Here is a 19,603-nt window from a genome sequence, read left to right on the forward strand (position 1 = left end):
ATGAAAAAACCCACTCTGCCGTTCATGCAAGTCATCTGACAGACACCAGCCTGGGGCCAGAGCTGGTGACTCAGATGTCAGAGTATCTGTGCACCCCCTGCAGATTATCCGTGATTCCCAGATCCCTGAGAATGTGCAGCTGAACTCAGTGGGGGATCACTGATGACTCACCAGTCCGTGTGCGCGTCATCGATCACCAGGAGGATCTTGGGTTTCTGTGCCATGGGGGGCGTGGGGCCGGCCGAGTGATCGATCAGCCCTGCAGCCGCTTGCGTGGTTTGCTTCATGGCGCTGGAGATGGAGCTGAAGATGCTGCTGCCGGTAGAGGAAGAGTGCGGGGGTTGGGGTGGCTGCAGATGCTTCCTCTCCATGGCGGGAGAAACTGGGGAGCTCGTGGAGCTGTCAGGGCGCTGCAAGTCCATCATGTAGCCATTGGGCAGGTTTGCCACGAAACTACTGTCTGAGAGACGCCGCCGGAGGAAATTCATGGTTGCAGTGTTGTGCGGAAACTTCCTCAGCAAGAGCAAGGCTGAGCAGTGCTGTTACCAGTCCTGGAGGATGTCCCTGTGTCCCTTTGGGTACCTCCTTACAGTCCAGGCAGGCAGGCTTTCTCCCTTGAAATCCTGCTGGAGAAATATGTCTAACTTTTTCAGCTTTTCTTTCTTTCTCTCCTGTGGGAAGAGAACCAAAGACATACATGTCAGATATATACTGTGAGACTGAGCTAAGAAAACCCCTTTTGGTCTCTTAGAAAGGTATGTTAATCAACAAGAGAAGAAAGGACTGCTGGTTGCTACGCAGTATTCCACGCTAGAAGCTTGGCTGTCTAATCTTGACGCATTTTTTCCTCTCTTGTTGGTGTTTATGGGAGTTTTTTGTTTGTTTACTTTGTTTTAATAAGAAAGATCTCTTTATTCTGTTCATCTCTTCAAGTGAGAAAATGAACACTGCAAAATATAAGTATTTGACTCTTCTCCCTTGACCATGGTGTGATGACTTTGTTTTTACCCAGAATACTAAGTATTTCAGCAGTTAAATAATCTCATGGTTTAAAAAATTTTCACCTCTAGGACATCCCAGAAAACAGACTTCCACAGTGATTTCCCAAGAAATTTTTATCTGCTAAGACAACCTTTAAGTCTTGGTTGGTGACATTTAGGGGAAAACCAAAACAAAATTATTGGTGGTAAAACATACATATTTTTCAAGACATACATATTTGCAGCAACAAAAATGAGAGTTATTCCATACATCAAGTGAGATGAGCCACATGCATTCTTGGTATCATTGTTTAAATTATGCCCGACCGACTTCAAGTCTCTTTGAATGACCCCCTACAAATACTGGAGCTGCTTGCCTTCACCTGGTTCCCTTACTGCTCACCCTCTTGTCCCAAACTCTGATTGCCTCCTGATGGCAGAAAACTGTCTTTTCCCAGTTGTCTAAGAGAGCTCATTGTGAATCTCCCTCCTGGAGCTGTGGGTGAGAGCTCATGGTGCAACCAAACAGCTTTCTTAAAATAAGCTCTCATTTTTCACCTACAGGGATTTACAAAACTTTACACACAAAGGATTCAGACTGTCCATGTCCGTACCTCTCGTAGCCCCCAAACCCTTAGGGAGGCTCAGATGAGCAAGCTACAAAGAGCCCCTTGGCACACGTCCCCAGATCTCATCATCCATCACCACCCCGACTCCATGGGCATAGGATCCATCTGGAGCACAGGGCTCCCTGCTGGAGCTGCTGACATTGGCTCATTAGAGTAATTTTTCTTTTGATTTCTAAGCCCTGGCAGTGCAAGTCCTCTGGCTTTGCTGGAGCCTGGAGGTGGTCTTTTCCCAGGGAACGGCTCAGGAAATCTTTAATGACTTCCTGCCACATTTACAGTCGATAACGTATCTCGGGGTATTGTGCTGACTTCCCGCCTGCTCCTGGCGCACCCGGTGACTGCACAATGTCAGCAGACACACACCAGGGAGCACTTTAGTAGCACTGACTGGTTCTGCAGCAATTGTTCCAAAAAGCAGGTAATGGAGAGTGCCCATGAACTATGAGCTTGCTACTCACCTCATATAGACACCCACACAACACTTGTCCTACTGCAGGAACGGTGAGGGCCAGCACAGAGCCGTCCACTGTTACCTGTCCAGGATGACCTGGGTGATACAGCCTACAAAGGTTTTAGGGGATTTATATACCACAGACTGGGTAAAAATGTGCTGCACTGTCCTCTGCTCAGGAACCTGTGCTTTCTCCTTGCATAACACAAAAAAGAAAAATCCCCTCCCTTGAGTGACAGTCCACTCAAGAATAGGTGCAGTCCTGGTTAAAGAGGAGCATCCCAGAGATTTGTCTACTATCAGAAGGGGTCCAAATGAGTATTCCATTACTGTGTACAGCAATTAGGCATGTACTCTTTTGTAGGCCTTGGTGTTAACTGGCAAGATGTAGGGCATAAATTTGATACTGGGCTTGGGAGAAGCATCTGTAGCACAAGACACCTGCTCTTTGCACGACTTGCACAACATCACAGAGCTGCTGGTTCCTGCTGTGGCAGCTCTTAGCCACGGGAGGGAACCTGCCTCCAGCCATAGAGGCTGGACAAGGCTCTTGTCACCAGCCACTATCCTTGGGACAGGGTCCATAAGGACTTGCATGTTCGTGAAGGTGTTTCTCCCCCACTGCCAGGTGCTTGCATAGCTGCTTCCTCCTCTGAGAGATTTGCACTCTCCAAATGAACATGGGTACCTTGCAAAGCACCAGCAAGTAAATAAATGGGCAAATGTCTCTGCTGTGCCCTGCAGTGAGGGAAGAACAGCATGGACACTCATGAGCTAGGGTGTCCCAAGGCTGGGTAGGGCCAAAGTATCCCATGACGTGCATGGAAGGCACACAGGTTTCCTCTGCAGCGGGGCTTCCCAAATTGTGGTCAGTGCTCGCACTAAATAATTTATCGAACTTAGTGCAAGGCCATGACCACTCTCCTCCTGGAGCCTTTTAAACAACAATATTTGCAGTGACCTGTCATTTTTTTCCACCAGGGGTTTTGTAGTAGAAGATGCTGCCCAGGAGATGCTGGGAGCTGGCAAAGTTCTCTTGTCTAGAGAGTTTGGGATGTGGCACTTAGTCTGGCCTTTCCCTCTGTGGTTGGCGCAGCCTCCACTCTCTGCTAAGACTGGGCTGCATGCCGTTGGCTTGGGAAGGAGGGAGAGGAAACCTAAGCACTGATGTCACAGGGAAATCTCCCTCTGGCAAAGCACGCGGAGGTTGAAATCAAACAGGACGACACTGCTGCAGAAGAGAGTAATGCCTGGCTCCACTCTGGGGTTCCTGTCAGGACCTTCAGCTTTGGGTATCTCGGAGTGACGGCACAGACTGTCCTCTGCTCATTACACACATTTTTCTAATTATCTGGCTAACGTAATTAAAATAGATTTTATCTTTTTTTTTTTTTTTTTTTTTTTTTTTTTTTTAAATGAAGTTGTTGGTGGCTTCGCTGTATTGATTTGCCAGCTGCCATTAGTGTTGCCACAGAGGAGATCATCTCTGCAATGGGAGCAGTGCAAACTACCAGCAGGTTTTCTGCCAGCAGTTTGCCCTGCTTTGCTCACTGGAAAACCTCATATTCTGCTTCTGCATCACTCACTGTTATTTAACTTTCAGAAGTAGGCGTTTTCATCCAGGCTCAGGCTGAGTAGGTTAGGACCTCATTTTCCTACTGCTTGAAACTCTCTGTGGACTTCCTGAGGGCTCAGCCTGTCAGGCCAAATCTGGCTCTGTAGCTTTCGTGCAGCACAGCATCCACCCAGTGCACGTACAGATCCTACCATAGCAAGTGAGCCTGGCTGCAAATTTAACAAAGCCAGGAGCCTACACCTCCATCAGAAGCAAGACAGATCTGCTGAGTGGTATTTTGTCACTCCAGAGCCACAGGCAGGAGAGCTGCTGGCTCTACACCATCAAGCTGTACGTTCCCTGCGTACACCAGTGTTCCTTTGGCTCACACGGAGACACATCACCTACTTAATGCAGTGCCAGGCACAAACTTGCCTGCAGGAAGGGAGCTCCCTGCACAGCTGGAAATACAGCCCATGGGCTGCTTCCAGACCAGGCAACAGCTCCTGTGGAGTTCCTCAAGTTGCAAGACAAGCAGCTGCTTCTCACAGTGCAGGAGTCATCTGCTGCTGAGTGAAACAGCTGCTCCTGAAAGCTAGCTGGGAAAACAGCATTGGGACCATGGAGCTGCAGGCTGGGGATCTGGTCTGTACTGCAGGGTGAGGAAAGGCACAGGAGAATGAGTGAGTCCTGAGGAAAGAGAGCAGGCAAGAGAGATGGGGAGAGGAGGAGGAGGAGAAGGCACAAGCAGAAAGGGAGGAAGTAAGGAGGAATCAGCTTAACCAGAAGACAATGCAGGAACACACAGAAATCCCAACAATGTGAGCACCATCAGGGAATCAGAAGGGAATAATGTGAGCAACTAAATGAGGCAAGAGGAAGGTCAATTAGGGCTGACCTTGAAAACAACAGTCAAGAGGCTGGCACTGTCAGCCCCTTACTAACATGCAGTTAAACTTCCCGGCTGATATTTTTGGAAGAGCAAGGGAGGATATGCAATCTACTCACTCAGCACACTGACAGCAGCCAGGCACCTACCTTCTCTCTCTCAAGGATATACTCCACGGAGATGCAAGTTATCTCAGAAAACCTGTTGACATGTGTTAGAAAACAAGAACAAAATGTTCACTTAAACCTCTTGTGGGGTTATTTTCTGATGTGTGGTAGCGTCCGGAGGGAACCCAGCTCAGCTGGCTGATAGCGATTAACTGTGCTTAGATTTCCCCTGAGCTTGTTATCTCATGCTGTCAGGTAATGAACTGACATGGCCATGCCAGCCTGCATCTGATTGCTGCTCATGACAGCCTCAACAGAGCAATGCTGGGGGTAGCAGGATGGAAAAACAATGCGGAGGGATTATCCCCCCACCTCACCATAAGGGACTGCACACTTCCTTCTGCCCCACGGTGGGTGGGAAGGTGAGGGGATGCTCCTCACCTGGCAACAACCATTGACTTACACCCCTCACATCCATTTTGCAGACAGCCTTCAGCATGCATTCAAGTTTTAATACATTCACATGGATCCCTGTCTGCCTTCAGGCATACTGACATAACGTGGGAGTCAGCTTCTGCGGAAGGGCAGCTGTATTAGGAAACTCAAAATCCAGCTGGACGGCTTTCCACATAGAGCATATTTTTAAAAAGTGTATTTCCCACATTTCTAGTACATTTTGAAAAAGAGGAAAGCAAGAGATTATTTATTACTGTCAAGCTTTCAGTGTTTCACCCTGAATGGCTTCAGCATTCCTAAGCTTGGCATAACTTGGCATTTCTTGGGAAGAATGGAAAATAAAATAAAGCAAATTGTTCTGAAATTGATTAGAATTTTTGTTAGATTTTTGATTCAATTGCTACAGTCCTGGATTCAAGAGGTTCACATGTTTAAACATTTCTTGGTATTTTTCAGCAACAGCTGAAATTCCATAAATCAGGAAATTACAAAAATACGGGTTAGAATAAGAAAAGGAAAAGGATACCCCACCAAATATTCCACGTTTTGTAAACCTGAAGCACCTACAAAAAGCATAAGAGTTGAAAAGACTGTATGCCAGCCGAAAGAACAGAGGGAAGCAGAGTTTCCATGCTGGTTTTCAGTTTGCAGACAGCTTTCCCAAACACCAGCAACAGGACACAGCCCTAATGTAGACGCTGGTTTAAATTTTCCAGAGTATGTAAAACTACAGCACAAATTCCACTGACACCAGCAGAGCCATAGGGTGTCTTTTGAGGCAGTTGCAAGAAGTCAGGGGCCTGCAGCTGGAGGGAGTGCCAGGGCAGGGGAGCAGAAACAGTTATCAGGACGATAATCCTACACAGAGCCCAAGCCTCCTGCTATGTGTTAGACAGCAGATCACCAGAATCAGAGAATGGCCTGGGCTGGAAAGGATCTTAAAGATCATCTAGTTCCACCCACCCTGCCGTGGATTTTCACAAGAAGTCAGTCTCTTGAGCATTCGATTTCTCTGTTCAAACAGAGAGATTGTCAGAGATGGCAGGACATCTCTTTGTCAGAAGCTAATCACAATGTTCAACATGCTTCATTAAGCCACTGAAACATATAAAGGTGCAATAATTCCATCCTCTTATTGCTGCATTCCTGTAGAGCTTAAAAAAATCCTCTCTGCTTGCTTGGGTGGCTATTTAACTGGAAGTCTGGGTTTCACAAATCTTATTTGTATCTTCCTTTCACAAAGCTGCCAGGGCTTCCTACGTATCAGTTTTGTGGTAGGGGGGTTGCCTTATCTCCTGAAGATAGTGGGGGTGTGCATATCAAACCAAGTGCAGATGGGACCACTTCCCAAGAGCTACACCCTCATTTGCACAGCTAATGAATTAGTCTGCTTCCTCTTTTACCTATTATTTCATAATGGCAAGTGAGGAAAAGAAGATGGGGAAAAACAATCTGAAGTGACAAAATGTTGCTGTAAGATCATCAGACTTTCACGTAGATTGCAAGGGAAGATGACTAAAGCCATGAACAATAGTGAAAAATTTTCTAGTGAAAAATAAATCTGACTATTATGATAATACTCTCTGGCTTTAATATCCCCCAGGAACAAATTCCGATGTGCTACTTCTTGGAAACAATGTATTACTTCCTCATTTTAGTCTCACTTTGGAAATCCTACTGGCACCTGATAGCTGTGGTGCTGTCTCAGTGGTAATAGGCTCTTGTCAATGAGCTTATGGAAGCCTTTCATGGCCTCTGTTCAACATCAATAATTGCTTATCATCAAAGCCAGACCCAGCTCAACTGGAGCAGGCAGTGTGTCTAATCCTTGACTGCCACAGAGCCATCTCCATCTGAAAGTCAGTTGAGTTTGCATCCTGGCTCCATTTCTTGTTTCCCAAGAGTACGGTGGTCATTCCTACCCCAAGCAATAGCGACACTAATGATTCCATTAAGGCTGATAGTTACACACATGCCAAAGTGGCTCCTCACAGTGGTAGTAAAGGAAAGCTGGAGACAGCAGTACAAACCAGAGAATTTGTAGAGGTAAATGCTCTGCGTATTAAGTGGATGAACTTGTAAGAAGGAAGCAATCAGGGCTCGGAAGGCCCTGTCTTTTTCCTTCCCAGTCTTGGATCTGATGCAGTTCATGTTGTGTGTTGTGAGACATGCTCCAAGCGTCCTGCAGCAACTGTACAAGTCCTGATTTCATGGTGATAAGAGTGAAAGTGGCACCAGACACGCCATTAATAGAGCAGGGATTTCCTTCAGCTGAGAGGCGTGCTGCTTTGAAGAGTGCTGATCTGAATAAAATCAAGAAGCTGGGTGTATTTAATATGTAGGGCCTGCCAATATGCATTAGGGCTCATCCAGATAAGAGGTGCCTCAGGGACTGACAACTCCCAGAGTCTCAGAGGAAACTGCAGCAGCTTGCCCAGTGCTAATGAGGCTCATGTCTTGATTGTGATCACAAACACCTCCTCATTTCTGTGCCATTTTCTTTCTATTCTATTCCAGTTCTGCCACAATAGACTGATTATTAAAAATTCTTGTAAACAAAATATTTCATTACCATAGAGTAAACTAGATATGCTGTGGGAAAAAAAAGTGCTACAGGCTGTGAAACAGGAAGAAACAATTAAGTAAGAGATTATAATATACATGAAATAGATAATTATTAGTTAACTGATAATGATAAGAAGGATCTTCTGTTTGGAGCACAAATTATATTACTTTTGATATGTTTATAAGACAAAAATCTGTTGCATATTTCCAAATAACAAATCTTCAAACACAACTTCATAATTCTTGCATCTATGCTTCTAATTCATTTTAAGATGCCAAAAAAATTCAATTTCTTTCCCAAATGTTCTGTGCTTCTAGGGGTTAAAAAGTCTTCCTTCAAATATCTAAAATCCTCTAAACCCTCTGCAATACTAATATATTCCATCTAAGCTTTTCTGCCATTTGCATCTGCCTCATTTCTTCCCCTTGCATCATTCCAGGCACCACCATATTCCAGTTTCCCAGATTTTCCCCATATGGCAAGGAACCCCTTATCATGTACTTGAGATTTACTTAACCTGATGGTGTGAACAGCAGATACCTGGAGAAATAAGACCTGTAATTTGCCTTTGTGTAGTTCATTTGCTTTCTAACCATACTTGCCCACCTCATGTAGCAAAAAATACTAAGCCAAGAATTTGAGCTCACTTACTGATTTAGTTTGATGATGGAAGAGAAAGACAATGTTTTACTGCACTCTGGGCATGATTGACAAGATTTCTGACACAGCTGTAAGACAGCTTGATGCCAATTCTTTCACGTGATGTAGAAGTGGTGGGAGATTGACTGGCTGGACTATTCCTGCCAAAGAGACAGAGAAAATGAGGATTGGTAGACCTTCAACTGGAGCACTGCAGGGGTCTGTCTCAAGCTCTGTGATAGCCAACTCAAACCATGCTGAACTTATGTGGGAGATGTTTTTCTTCACTTTTTTGCATCTTTAGTATTCATCACATGGAGACACATGAAAAGATGTGTGGGCTTGAGGAACATGTCCCTTTTGCTCCCACCATGTATCCGCACACTTCTCACCCCAGTAAGTGTACAATCCCCTATCCTAGAGCTGGACTGAGCACTCCAGTCTTCGTGACCTTGCTAGTGTCTGCTTTCCTGCTGCAACCTCATAAATGTCCATAAGATCCTGCTCTAGCATGGCTGCAGGCTGGAGATGCAAGCCAAATGTATTTGTGGGGCCCACAAGAAGCTCTGCAGGACAGTCAGGGGGTAGGTGCTTAGCTCCCTTATAATAAAGGATCTGGATAGGTTTTGAATGCCATTTATGAATTTATGTTGTCTCTGTAGGGACACTGTGTTGACAAAGAGTTGCATCACCAGAGGTGCACTTCTAAAATCAGAAAGTAGCTTTTAAAAAGCTAGTGATAAATTATATCACCACCTTATTTCACTAACCCTCCTTTATCTAGTTGTCTTCTCTCCCAGCTCTGCCTGCTTGCCTATCCAGTCTTTGTACTGAAGTTGCATGGTGTAGGAGCCCTCCATAACTGGCTCCAAACATGGGATACTAGGCTTTGACAAAAAAGCATCAGAACATACAATACGTGAGTGTGGGAACTGGATTAGATCCTGGACCCAGACAAAGTTCTCAGAGATCAGGCTAGTGGGCTGTGCCCAGAGATGGAAATAAAGCACAGCATGATTTTAACAGAGTCTTCTGCCATCAGTCTGGGGAAAGGTCACGCAGTGTCAGTGCCTTGGTTTCCCATTTCAGAAGACAAGCTGTATTTTTCAGAGTGCAGAGATATTGCAAGGCTCAGCTGATACACCTCCATGCTGCACCTCTGAGCCCAGCATGGGCAGCTTCGAGAGCTCTGCTTCCCCTGCTGATCAATAGCTGAATTACAAAGCTTTCAAGGGTTACAGAAGTGGTCAGCCTTATTTAGGAAACCGACCACTAAACCTTTCAAGACCTGGAGAGTATGTAGCCACCATGAGTGGGGGAAAAAATGAAAAAGCATTCTTGGAGGAAAAAGGTGGCACTCAGAAAAGTTTTGTAACAGGGAACACGAAGGATGAATCTGCACAGCTATTTTAGGTTCTCCTTCTGTGCTTTGAGAAGTTCTTTCTCAAGGAAAAGAGAGAAGGAAGGAGAAGAGGAGAAGAGGAGCATGTAGCAGCTCTGCAGCTGGGCAGCCCCAGCAGAGTGCTGTGAGAGGAGCTCAAGCTGCACACATTGATGTGAGCTCTTGCTGGGTACACACACAAGTATGGTGTGAATAAGTGGTTACAGAGAGCACAAGCATTGCAGCAGGCAGAGCAGAAATGGGGACATCTTAAAAACCTCACAGAGATGTTATCTGAGAGCCACACTGGAGCACTCCTTTCCACATCTGTGTCCTGACTAGCCGGACAGGGGGGCAGTCACTACTTGGGTATTTACACAATGATACAGGTAATGATAGAAGCAGCATTGCAAAGTATTCCTACTCCCTCCAGGACAGTATACAAATGTATTGTCAGACCTAAGTAGTGCTGTCCCACATGACTGACGCTTACAGACAAAAGCCACTTTTACTCTGGATATGCACTTACAGAACAAAAAGATGTGCCCAAGAGTAGACTGCAAGATCAGCTGAAGAATCCAAAACAAACTGCACAGAGCTCTGAGTAACAGCTGGAGGGCTGCCTTGCTCTGCTAGGTTTATTTCCAGCTCTTGCCCTGACAGAGTGCTTGTGCTCTCAGGATCATAAAGGTCAGAAAGTTTGAAACTTTCTTGCCACCTGATAACAACTGCATCTCTTTGTCATCACTATGGAGGCACAGAACTGGTTAAAAACCCAAACCAAACCAAACAACAAACTCCAGAGTATGACTTCCTAGCTTCAAGATTTCGGTGGCTGGCATGGACGGACAGCTGTTAAATAAAGCAGGCTGAGGAAGTGTTTATTCCCTGCAGCTTTGCAGAGGCACTCACCCTGGCCTCTTCCTCTTAAGATGACGAGCCAAAATCTGCCTGTGCTGACACTTGCATATGCAGTGTTTTCCACAGGTTTGAGTGGAAGGGTAGAGCTGATATTCCTGCATGTTGCAGTACAGCAGTCAGTTCTCTAAAACACATGAAACATTACTCAAGACTGCACACAAAGGAAAACTAACCTTTGGGTTTTGTGGACCGAAAGACCAGTTCCTTTCTCTGTTTTTTTCTAAAGGACTTTAAGCAAGTCACTAACTATATAAACAAAGCATGGAAAGGCTACATTGGGTCACGTTTGAGAGAGACTGATCTGTGCAGTGATATAAATACAGATTGCAGAGGTGTTCAGTAATATACAATGTAAGTACAGCAACTGTTCAAAATTAAATCTACCTGAAAAACCTATTACTTGTTAACATAGAAGGATACACAGAGCTCTCCACTCAAGTGAGTACTGCTAATCTCACTGGAGCCCACTTTCAGAGCTGATTACAGCAAAAAAATGTTGTTGATGCCCAGAAGAAGATAATGTGTACAAAAGTAGTGTATGAATGATCTTTTATAAGTAAGCCAGGTTAGACACAAGGAGTTCTGTCCCCTTTCTTATCTACTTCAGTGCAAAAACAGTAACCAAACATGTCCCAATGATGGGCTTATAAAATCTGGTATCATCACTGAACTTCATCAAAGTATTGAATCACCTTCACATGTTCCTGGCGGGCCCTGCACATCCACATGTGTTTTCCTAAGAGTTGCATAAGAAACCCTGGTTAAATCCCTTCATATTGGAATAAAAATGTAAAACCAGGACAAGAGAGGGCCAAATTGCAAACACAAATAATGTAAACTGCATGATAACAAATGTATAGAAGTCCTTCACTATCATCAGCTTAATCACTTGCTCTTGTCTTGCTTCAGCTCTCCATCGTTAGTGTCTCATTTCTGAAAGAGGATAATTGCTTTGGATCTCTTCAATTAGCACTAAAGCACTGCATAGCACTTGTAAAAATCAAATGAATTTGAAGAGTAGGATTACTGAGCTTGTCCTCCCACTACTGCAGCTTGTGTAGTTTCTCCCATCTCCTCCCGTCATGAGTTTATAATTTCTGATTGAAAAAACAACTCCAAGGCTGGTTTGTAAATACTCACCAGCTGGTCCAAACCAGTCGTGTAGCTAAGCCAAAGTCCCTGCAGCAAGAGCAAAGCAACAGCTCCCTAAAAGCCTGAGTGAAGAAAACAGTGTTTTCTCCCAACTTCAGCGAGGACTGCATGACCACATGACACTTGCTTAAGCATCCCAGGAGAGCTCAGATGTTCGTGCTGCAAACCAGAAGCTCTCTCCTGGGCAGCTAGATCTTGAGCAGCAGCTGCTGACAGTGCATCATCTGCAGGGCTAGGCAGTGCCTGGCAGCAATCCTACCTGAGCTGATTTTGCCCTGAAATTTGGATAAGAAATATCGCCAAGCAGTGCAGGAGATGGCAGCTGGTTTGTTAGTTATTTCTGATGATTATTGAATAGGACCCTGAGCAACCTGACCTAGCAGAAGGTGTCCCTGCCCATGGTGCGGGGGAGTTAGAACTAGGTGATCTTTAAAGGTCTCTTCCAACCCAAGACAAGCTATGGTTCTATTATTATTATTTCACCTCCCCCACCAGGTGCTACCCCTGCCCATACCATGAAATAGGCACGTGCTGTGCTCTCTTTAAAAAATCAGGGTTTTCCTTACCCACCCATAGCCTTTGATGCCCTATCACTAAACATGAAAACATGCACTTAGTAATTTAGACAGCTAAAGAGTCTATTTATTCTTCACCACCTACTCTGTTCTTGGAAAATATACTGGTCTTACAGCATTGTGTGAAGCAACCAGCTATTGCTTCCATTAGTGGAACAGGGCCTACGGAAAAACTGTAGCAATGCTACTTATTTAACCGGAAACTATCTCAGAAAGCAGAGTCAATTCCTTCCCTTCTAGCTCCAGCAAAATTCTCATCAATTTCTAAAGGATTCTCTCTGAAATAAAAAAAAATCTTTGGGATTTAGAAGTGATCCCTCTGCCTTCCTGAAGATGGTGGAAGGCAGACGATCTTGCACGTCCAGCATGACTTTTGTGGGAGATGTCAGCTGTGACTTCACAAGGTCTGAGTCTGCCCTGGGTGGCTACATGCACTGTTCTGCTCTGAGGGTCAGCCTAAGGAGGGGACAGTCTGACTACAGGGCTCAGCAAAAGAAAGAGGTGGCACTTCCTTTCAAGAAAGAAGCATGACATGTAAAGCCAGAGGCCCGTGAACTGTGACCAAGAGTTAGAGACATCAAAGAATCTTCCCTGGAAAAGCCTCCCTGCACATTAATAGGAACTCTCAGCTCTAGCTCTTGACAGGCACCATCCTCTCCTATGCCTTGTGTTTCTCAGTAGCTGGTGCCTTGAATGGCCTCAAGAAACTCTCATAAGCGAAACTGACCCTGTGGGGAACAGTGTGGGAAGCCCTGACTGAAAGGCTCTGCTGAATTATTAAGGTTGCCCAGAGTAAACCAAGGTAACCTTCGTGTGAATTCCTGTCAGCCTCTTTCAGTTTTATTACAAAGCAGCGACCTCCTAGCTCGCCTACTCCTCTCTCTCTTGCTAAAAGAAACTTCACAAGGCTGCTGAAGTAAGAAAGCGTCTCAAAAGATAACTAAATACACACAGGCCTATTTTAGATAGAAGCATCAAGCTAAATACAGCAGCCTTGAGCTGCTGGAGGGAGCGCAGTGTTTCATCCAACCCGTCTGTCTTTCCAAAGTGCAATCAATGCTTTAGCGCACATAAAGGGAAATACCAGCACTGAATCTCATCTTTAAGCAGCAAACCAAAAAACTTTAGGGCTAAAAAAAGAATAAATGCTTCCTAGCTTGTCACATCGTTAGGTTTTGTCAAGCCCACTTCAGCAAACAGCCGTGTGCCAAGTGTGTTTCCCTGCCCACATGCTGTGTCCACAGCCCCCGGCAGCTGCCAGTGATGGGCACAGTGCATCAGAAGTGTGTGTGGTGACTCATGGTACCATCACCTCTGGCACCATATGATCATTCTTTATCCCAGATTTCCATTTTATTGTTCACTGCTACAGCAGTGGTTATAAACAACTGCGCTGTGCTGGTAAGTTGGATGAGAAAACTCCTGATTTTCCTTCTCCAAGAAGGAGCTGTATTTTCTAGCATCGTCCTCTGGAGTTTATCAGCTTGCTCTGCAGTCAGGAAAAAGTGTTTCTGCAGCCAAGAATGTCTTTGACATGTTCCTGGGCTGCAGTGCACTACAGGGCTGTTCAGCCCTACTGTAAACCCAGCGAAGTACAGACAAAAGTGGGGGAGAAAGATGATGGCATAACGGATGTGTTCATTGTATTTTAGAAAAGAACACAGCCACACAGGACCAGAATACCCTATATTAAAAATAATACATTTTATCTAAAAAAGGAGTGTTACTATATTTTAAACAACAGATTTTAAGGGTCTGAATCATCATGGAGCTGAATGTTCTGCTGCTATTGGTTTTGCTTTTCTAATAGCTCTATGTAAATATGCTTGTGTTTGCTTATAAACTTAATTTAGTGCTGGTGAAAGCCTACCAGTCCTTCTAGGTTAAAAATATTTTGCATTGGCTACATAAAATGGATGATGTAAGCATTTCTAGCTGGTTTTTTCCAGCAGGCTTGGAAGTCCTGAGTCGCAGAGGAGTGGGACTTTCTCCATTCACTTGGATGGGAATCAGTAAACTCCTCATTTGACTACAAATAATGTGAGCGGCTTTAGCTATGTCTTTTACCAAAAAGTGGTCAATTAGTATCTTTTCTTAAATGGCTTTGTAGTTTTAAAGGGCTAGAACCAGCAAGTTAAAATACTATTTCCCTCTTGTGCCATTGTCAATGATACATAACATTAAATTGTAAATTAAAACATAGGGCTTGAAGTAGCACACTTTTTAAACTTGAGGGAGCTCAGCAAACAGCCATTTCAAGCCATGAAGACCTGGCTGCAGACACTGTTTGCCATCTTTTAAAATGAGTTGGTATGTGTACGTTTGCTCCTGTGTATGAGAAGAAACAAGGAAGCCAATGCTTTCCCCACAGTTCCCAGCTGAAGCATACAGGGAAGAAGAGTTGGCTCTGGCTCATGCTGAAAGCAGGAAATAAATCAACCAAAACCCGTATAGCTTGGTAGAATCCAAAATTTCCTTCTTCCAAAGAAAGGCACACCCCTCTCTCTTATTTTGACCAGCTTTTCACATGGCTCTTCAGCCCTACCTTTGTCCTACCTTTTTCCTCCCTTTAACATGGACTCTGATTTCTTTTTCAGACACACAGGAAAATAATGCTGTTTGTGTTCTTCAGGCTGGAGTATGACACAACACAGCAGTTCTCTGTCTTGTACATATCCCAGTCTGATAATTTAGAGAAAAATTTAATGTGCTTTTAAAAACGACTGTAGTTACTCTCTCAATGTGATATGAAGGTAATACTCCCAGTTTCAGGAAACCTAGAAAAAGGGTCTTTCCTACCCCATCCAATTCAGTTTTTCCCCCTCTCCCCATGCCAGCTCATCACAGACCATCCTGAGAAGCAGACAATCTTTTCTTCCCCTTCCTGTCACTCTGCTGGCAATGCAGAATTCAGCCCTTTGCAGTGGAAGGCTGCCACCAGGACAAAAGATAATTTCTACCCCAAGGCCACACCACAGACTCTTCCTCCTACTTCTCCAAGGCCTTGTCATTAGTTTTTCTCCCCTTTATGGGCAGGGTCTAAATTGCAAGCACATGCCCTGGGCCACCTTTCTTGTGGCCAGTGTAATCTGCTAAAGGCAGCAGAGCCAAAATGCACCCTTGCTTTAGCTTTTGATCTGCCCAGACACAGAAGAATTATTCCTCATTAAACAGACAAGAGATGAGTGTCTGGAATCTGATAGCCATTAATACAGACATCATTGGTTCTGCATAATCACTTCATTTTCCTTGATAACTGCATTATAAATATATATGAGTCTACAGTACTGGATTGGTAAATGATCTGCTACAGTTGCTAATCAAATCTCTGTTATTTATCAGCATTCAAAAAAGCTCCTTGACATTTTCAAATCTCTAGATGAGGTAGGAGAATATCACAACGAATCACAAAGGATGGGAGGAAGTGAAGAATTATCCAGAATGGAGAGAGAGCATGGCTTCCCCACTGCTTAAACAGAAAGGAAACCATTTTATCCCATAAATAAAAGGCCTATTTAGAAATTGGAAGATTTCCACTTGGTCTTACCAAGTGTGTTTGAAAAATTATGATCCAGGGCTTTGTACACCTCTGGGGACACAAATCAGCCAAAACCACAGAGGCCTGAAGTGAGAAGAACAACACTGGAATGAGTGAGAGGGAGGGATACATGTGGCAGAGCAGTGACATCACTTGAGCAGTGACATCAACTTACTTGTTGTAAGAGCACAAAATGCTCTTACAACAGCTCTGAAAATGCCTTGGGTGGTTTGTTTGACATTTCAAGTTAGCACTTTCACCTACCAATAGATTATAAGATCGAGTTGCTGCAACTTTATCAGCTATTAATTTTTTCTGGGCCAGGACAGCTCTTTGTAATGCCCACCTGGGAATTCTAGGCTTATTTGCTTAGCTATTAGAGAGACAGGAAGGGGATCTTTAGCCTAAAAACATCCAAAAAGAATTAAATATCCTAGAATATTTACTGCAAAACCTGACATTCTGTGGAATTTCCATACCAACTAAAAACTGATCCTACAGCCCAATAGACAGAGCAGGACCCTCTGAGGGGAGAACACCATGGTACAACACACCAGTCACTGTGCAATAGAAAACAAACTCACTTCTTTCTCTTTTTCTTTTTTTTTTTTTTAAATTTTTAATGAGGATAATACTGTTTTTCTTGTTGGAAAGTGCAATGTAAACGACATAAATGAAACAGTTAACATTAAAATAATTAAAGCAAAAATCCTTGTTGCAGAGTAGTTGTGAAAGTTAAGGGCATTACGGTTCAGTCCTCTTGTGTAGAATTTGCAATACTGCAAATCCCATAAGAACACTTGCTCACACATCCTATGTCACCTCCCCCTCAGCCCCTCTGAAAAACCCAAGAAGAAAGGTACCCTTTCTGGAGGAGGAAGGATGATGTGGAGCACGCAGTGACCAGGTTGTTGTAATCAGTGTTAACATCAGCGAGGAGCGCAAGTTTTGCATCCCATCACGCCTCTCATTACTAGAGTACATAACCTCCTAACCTCCACCCAAGAAAATGATATCATTGCATGAATTAATCATCTGAGCAATTAATGGCAAAAAGCGACCTCAGGTTTCCAGCACGGTGTCTGGCACCAGTGAATTGGCAATGACGTCAGCTTCCCTGGGAATATGCTGGCATTTTGCCCATTCCTGAGCCTCCCTGTTGACTCTGAGGGCAGAAGCAAACAATGTAGGCAGCCAACCAGCAGTAACTGCTGCAAGCCAACACCAGGCTGCTGCTGCTGCAGCGTCAGAGAGATGCTTCTCCTGCCAATTCCCTGCGTGCACCTCCCAGGGAAGACTCCCAAAGATGACTTCCTTTGATGTGCAGAGAGGGGGACTCTCCAGGGGTGATGAGTATCTGCCCACTCTTTAGAAAGGGAGAACCTCCTGCTCTGCACCTGGGAGCTGTACAGCTTTTTGCAGTGTGTGAATAAGCAAGTTATTTAAACATTCCTCTGTTTCTGGGGAAAAAGGAAAGAATTTTACTATACTGGGGAATTTATTCTCAGATGGCCAGGCTTGTTTTCTTCATTTCTTAGCTCACTCTGTTGCTGTGGGTGCTTTGAAAGCTGGAGTCAAACTATATGGTCAACTATGACCATATGCCCTGTGTTAGATCCATTTTTTAGTCAGCTATTCCAGGTGAGATGAGGAGAGCCTGCATCTATCCTATGGGAATCTGCAACACATTGCCTTTTTTTATCACCAAATGCAAACATCCTCTGCAAGGCAGAACCTTTTCCTACTTTTACCAAGTGAGTATCCCTTTGGTCTCACTTGGGGTGCATGCACAAGCTGTGAGACAGAGGGGGTCAGACTCAGCCCACCACTGAGGAGCACAACTCAGGCTCCAGGAGATGCCATAGACATAGAGCATAGACATGAGCAAGGAGGTGCTCTCTGATGGGCATATCAGTCATTTTCTTCATCTTCAGGCCACGTGAGAAAACCACAGGAAGGAAAGAAGTTTGGGTAGAGGAAACCTGACCCCTGATGTAAGAAATTTGGTGTCACAGAGGAAGGAGAACTTATATGGGCAAAACGGTTTGGCTAATCCCAAATAAGCCATTTTGCTGCTTCTCCCTATGGGGCTTTCTGCCTTATTTCTCTTTTAGGAGTGAGCCTCTGGCTGTTGCTTTCTGAGCAAGCAGAAAAAGTGTATCTCTCTCCACACTCACCATGAGAAAGAGTTTCCAACCGAGATGAGATATCCACAGGTGAGCAACGTCTTTGTCTCAACAACACTTTCCTCTGGATCCCAGCTTGAAAAGAATAAGGGGGTGAAACCCTATGAGAAACAGCTAAAAATTTTAGTGCCTTACAGTGAGCTGTGATTCCTGCTCCAGTTAGTGACTGGGATAAGGTTATCCCAGTTCGGGACAGCCTTGTCTTACAGGCTTGCAAAGATGTAAGCTGAAGAAGTGTGATTATAACATCATCACTGCAAACGACATTCGCTGTCTGCATGGCTTAACGCCACTTGCCACATTTGTAATCCATCTTCCCCCATCTGCCCTGTCTGTTCAGCAGTCACTTGTTATCAGAGCAAAGGCAGTGAAACAAAAGGAAGGGCAAAGGCTAATTTGCTTGATGTGGTCCTGTTCTTCCAGGTAACACTAATTTGTGGGCTCTAACCTGATCCTCAGAGGTGCTCACCTTTTCTTTGCATCACTGAAAGGGAAATAACAAATCTGTGGAAGAAACTCAATAAGCTACCACTTTAGCAGCAGGCACAGCAGGCAGGATGGTTTGAGCATCAATTTCTCTAACCAGTCACATTACCTGTCCTGATTCCCAGCCCATCTCCCCCTTTCCAGGTGTAGCCAGCTCAGCAGATAGGATTAATCCACTTTCGTACTCACTTGCATTCTCCATGTTGAAGAATCTGATTACACAGATTGCCTGCAATTTATCTCCACCTGTGATGCCTAACACTCCAGTCTGATCTCCTCTTTCCCACTTTAACATCTCACTGCAGATCCGGTACATACACGGACAGATGCACACACACTTGCTCTGTTTTGTTTGCAAACAGCTCACTAAGAGCCTCGGCATTTTCATTTCCAATCAAACCAGAAAGCACTACTGTTTCCCCCACTCTGCCCATGAGGTAATTCCTCCCTCTGGACTCCCCTCGTTACATTTATGCTGCACAGGCTCCATATGCTGCTGCTGGATCCCACAAACCACAGGAATCTCTGTACAGACACACTCAGTGAACATGCAGCGTTATATAGCCCTGCAGCACGTATAAAGACAAAGGCACAGCCTACATGCTCTGAGCAAGTGCCACCACATGCATTCCTGTTCCCTCCAAACCCCGCAGGAAAACATTGCCTGCAGAGTGCTTTCCTACAAACAAAAACATCTTTTCAGCACAGGGTCAGTACAGGATTCAGGCAAATCCCATTCCCTCCCGCTCCCTTACCTTTCCTTTCTTTATTCTGCTAATCCAGGGGCCCTGGACTGATTCGCTTTCCCTCCTGCACACAAACTGCCAGTCCGTCCTGCTTCACATTCACAGCACACCAGCAGGATTCACCGTCATCCCATTCTGCCGGATCCTTATCGCCCTATTGGCCAATGCCAGACAGTAAATTCAATTAGGCTCCTCCTTATAACTATATTATCACAGGAACAGGAATGAATAATTTAGTAAAACAACAAGGGTGTGCAGGCTCCGGTGTCACAGACTTCACCCCCACCGTCAGGCTTTTATCAGAGAGGTGGGTAAAGAAACCAGAATCTGTCTGTCACTCCTGAAA

At 44.7% G+C, this 19,603-nt stretch overlaps 1 protein-coding gene across 2 annotated transcripts in view; it reads right to left on the bottom strand.

Annotated features, from left to right (window-relative positions):
- Window positions 1–19,401, bottom strand: part of SYN3 (synapsin III) — a 189,257-nt gene extending 169,856 nt beyond the window's left edge. Inside the window, exons 1-3 of one of the 2 annotated variants that reach the window (XM_048301299.1) lie at window positions 19,267–19,401; window positions 4,654–4,705; window positions 172–671 (exon numbers count right to left, since the gene is read on the bottom strand). In XM_048301299.1, coding sequence (XP_048157256.1) covers window positions 172–488 — 317 coding nt within the window. In that variant the 5' untranslated portion in view covers window positions 489–671; window positions 4,654–4,705; window positions 19,267–19,401. The remainder of the gene's footprint in view (window positions 1–171; window positions 672–4,653; window positions 4,706–19,266) is intronic. The other variant, XM_048301298.1, reaches the window with a different exon arrangement.
- Between the last annotated feature and the right edge of the window lie 202 nt (window positions 19,402–19,603).

The sequence above is a fragment of the Corvus hawaiiensis genome, chromosome 4 (genome assembly GCF_020740725.1).
Source record: "Corvus hawaiiensis isolate bCorHaw1 chromosome 4, bCorHaw1.pri.cur, whole genome shotgun sequence".
In the NCBI taxonomy this organism is placed as follows: domain Eukaryota; kingdom Metazoa; phylum Chordata; class Aves; order Passeriformes; family Corvidae; genus Corvus; species Corvus hawaiiensis.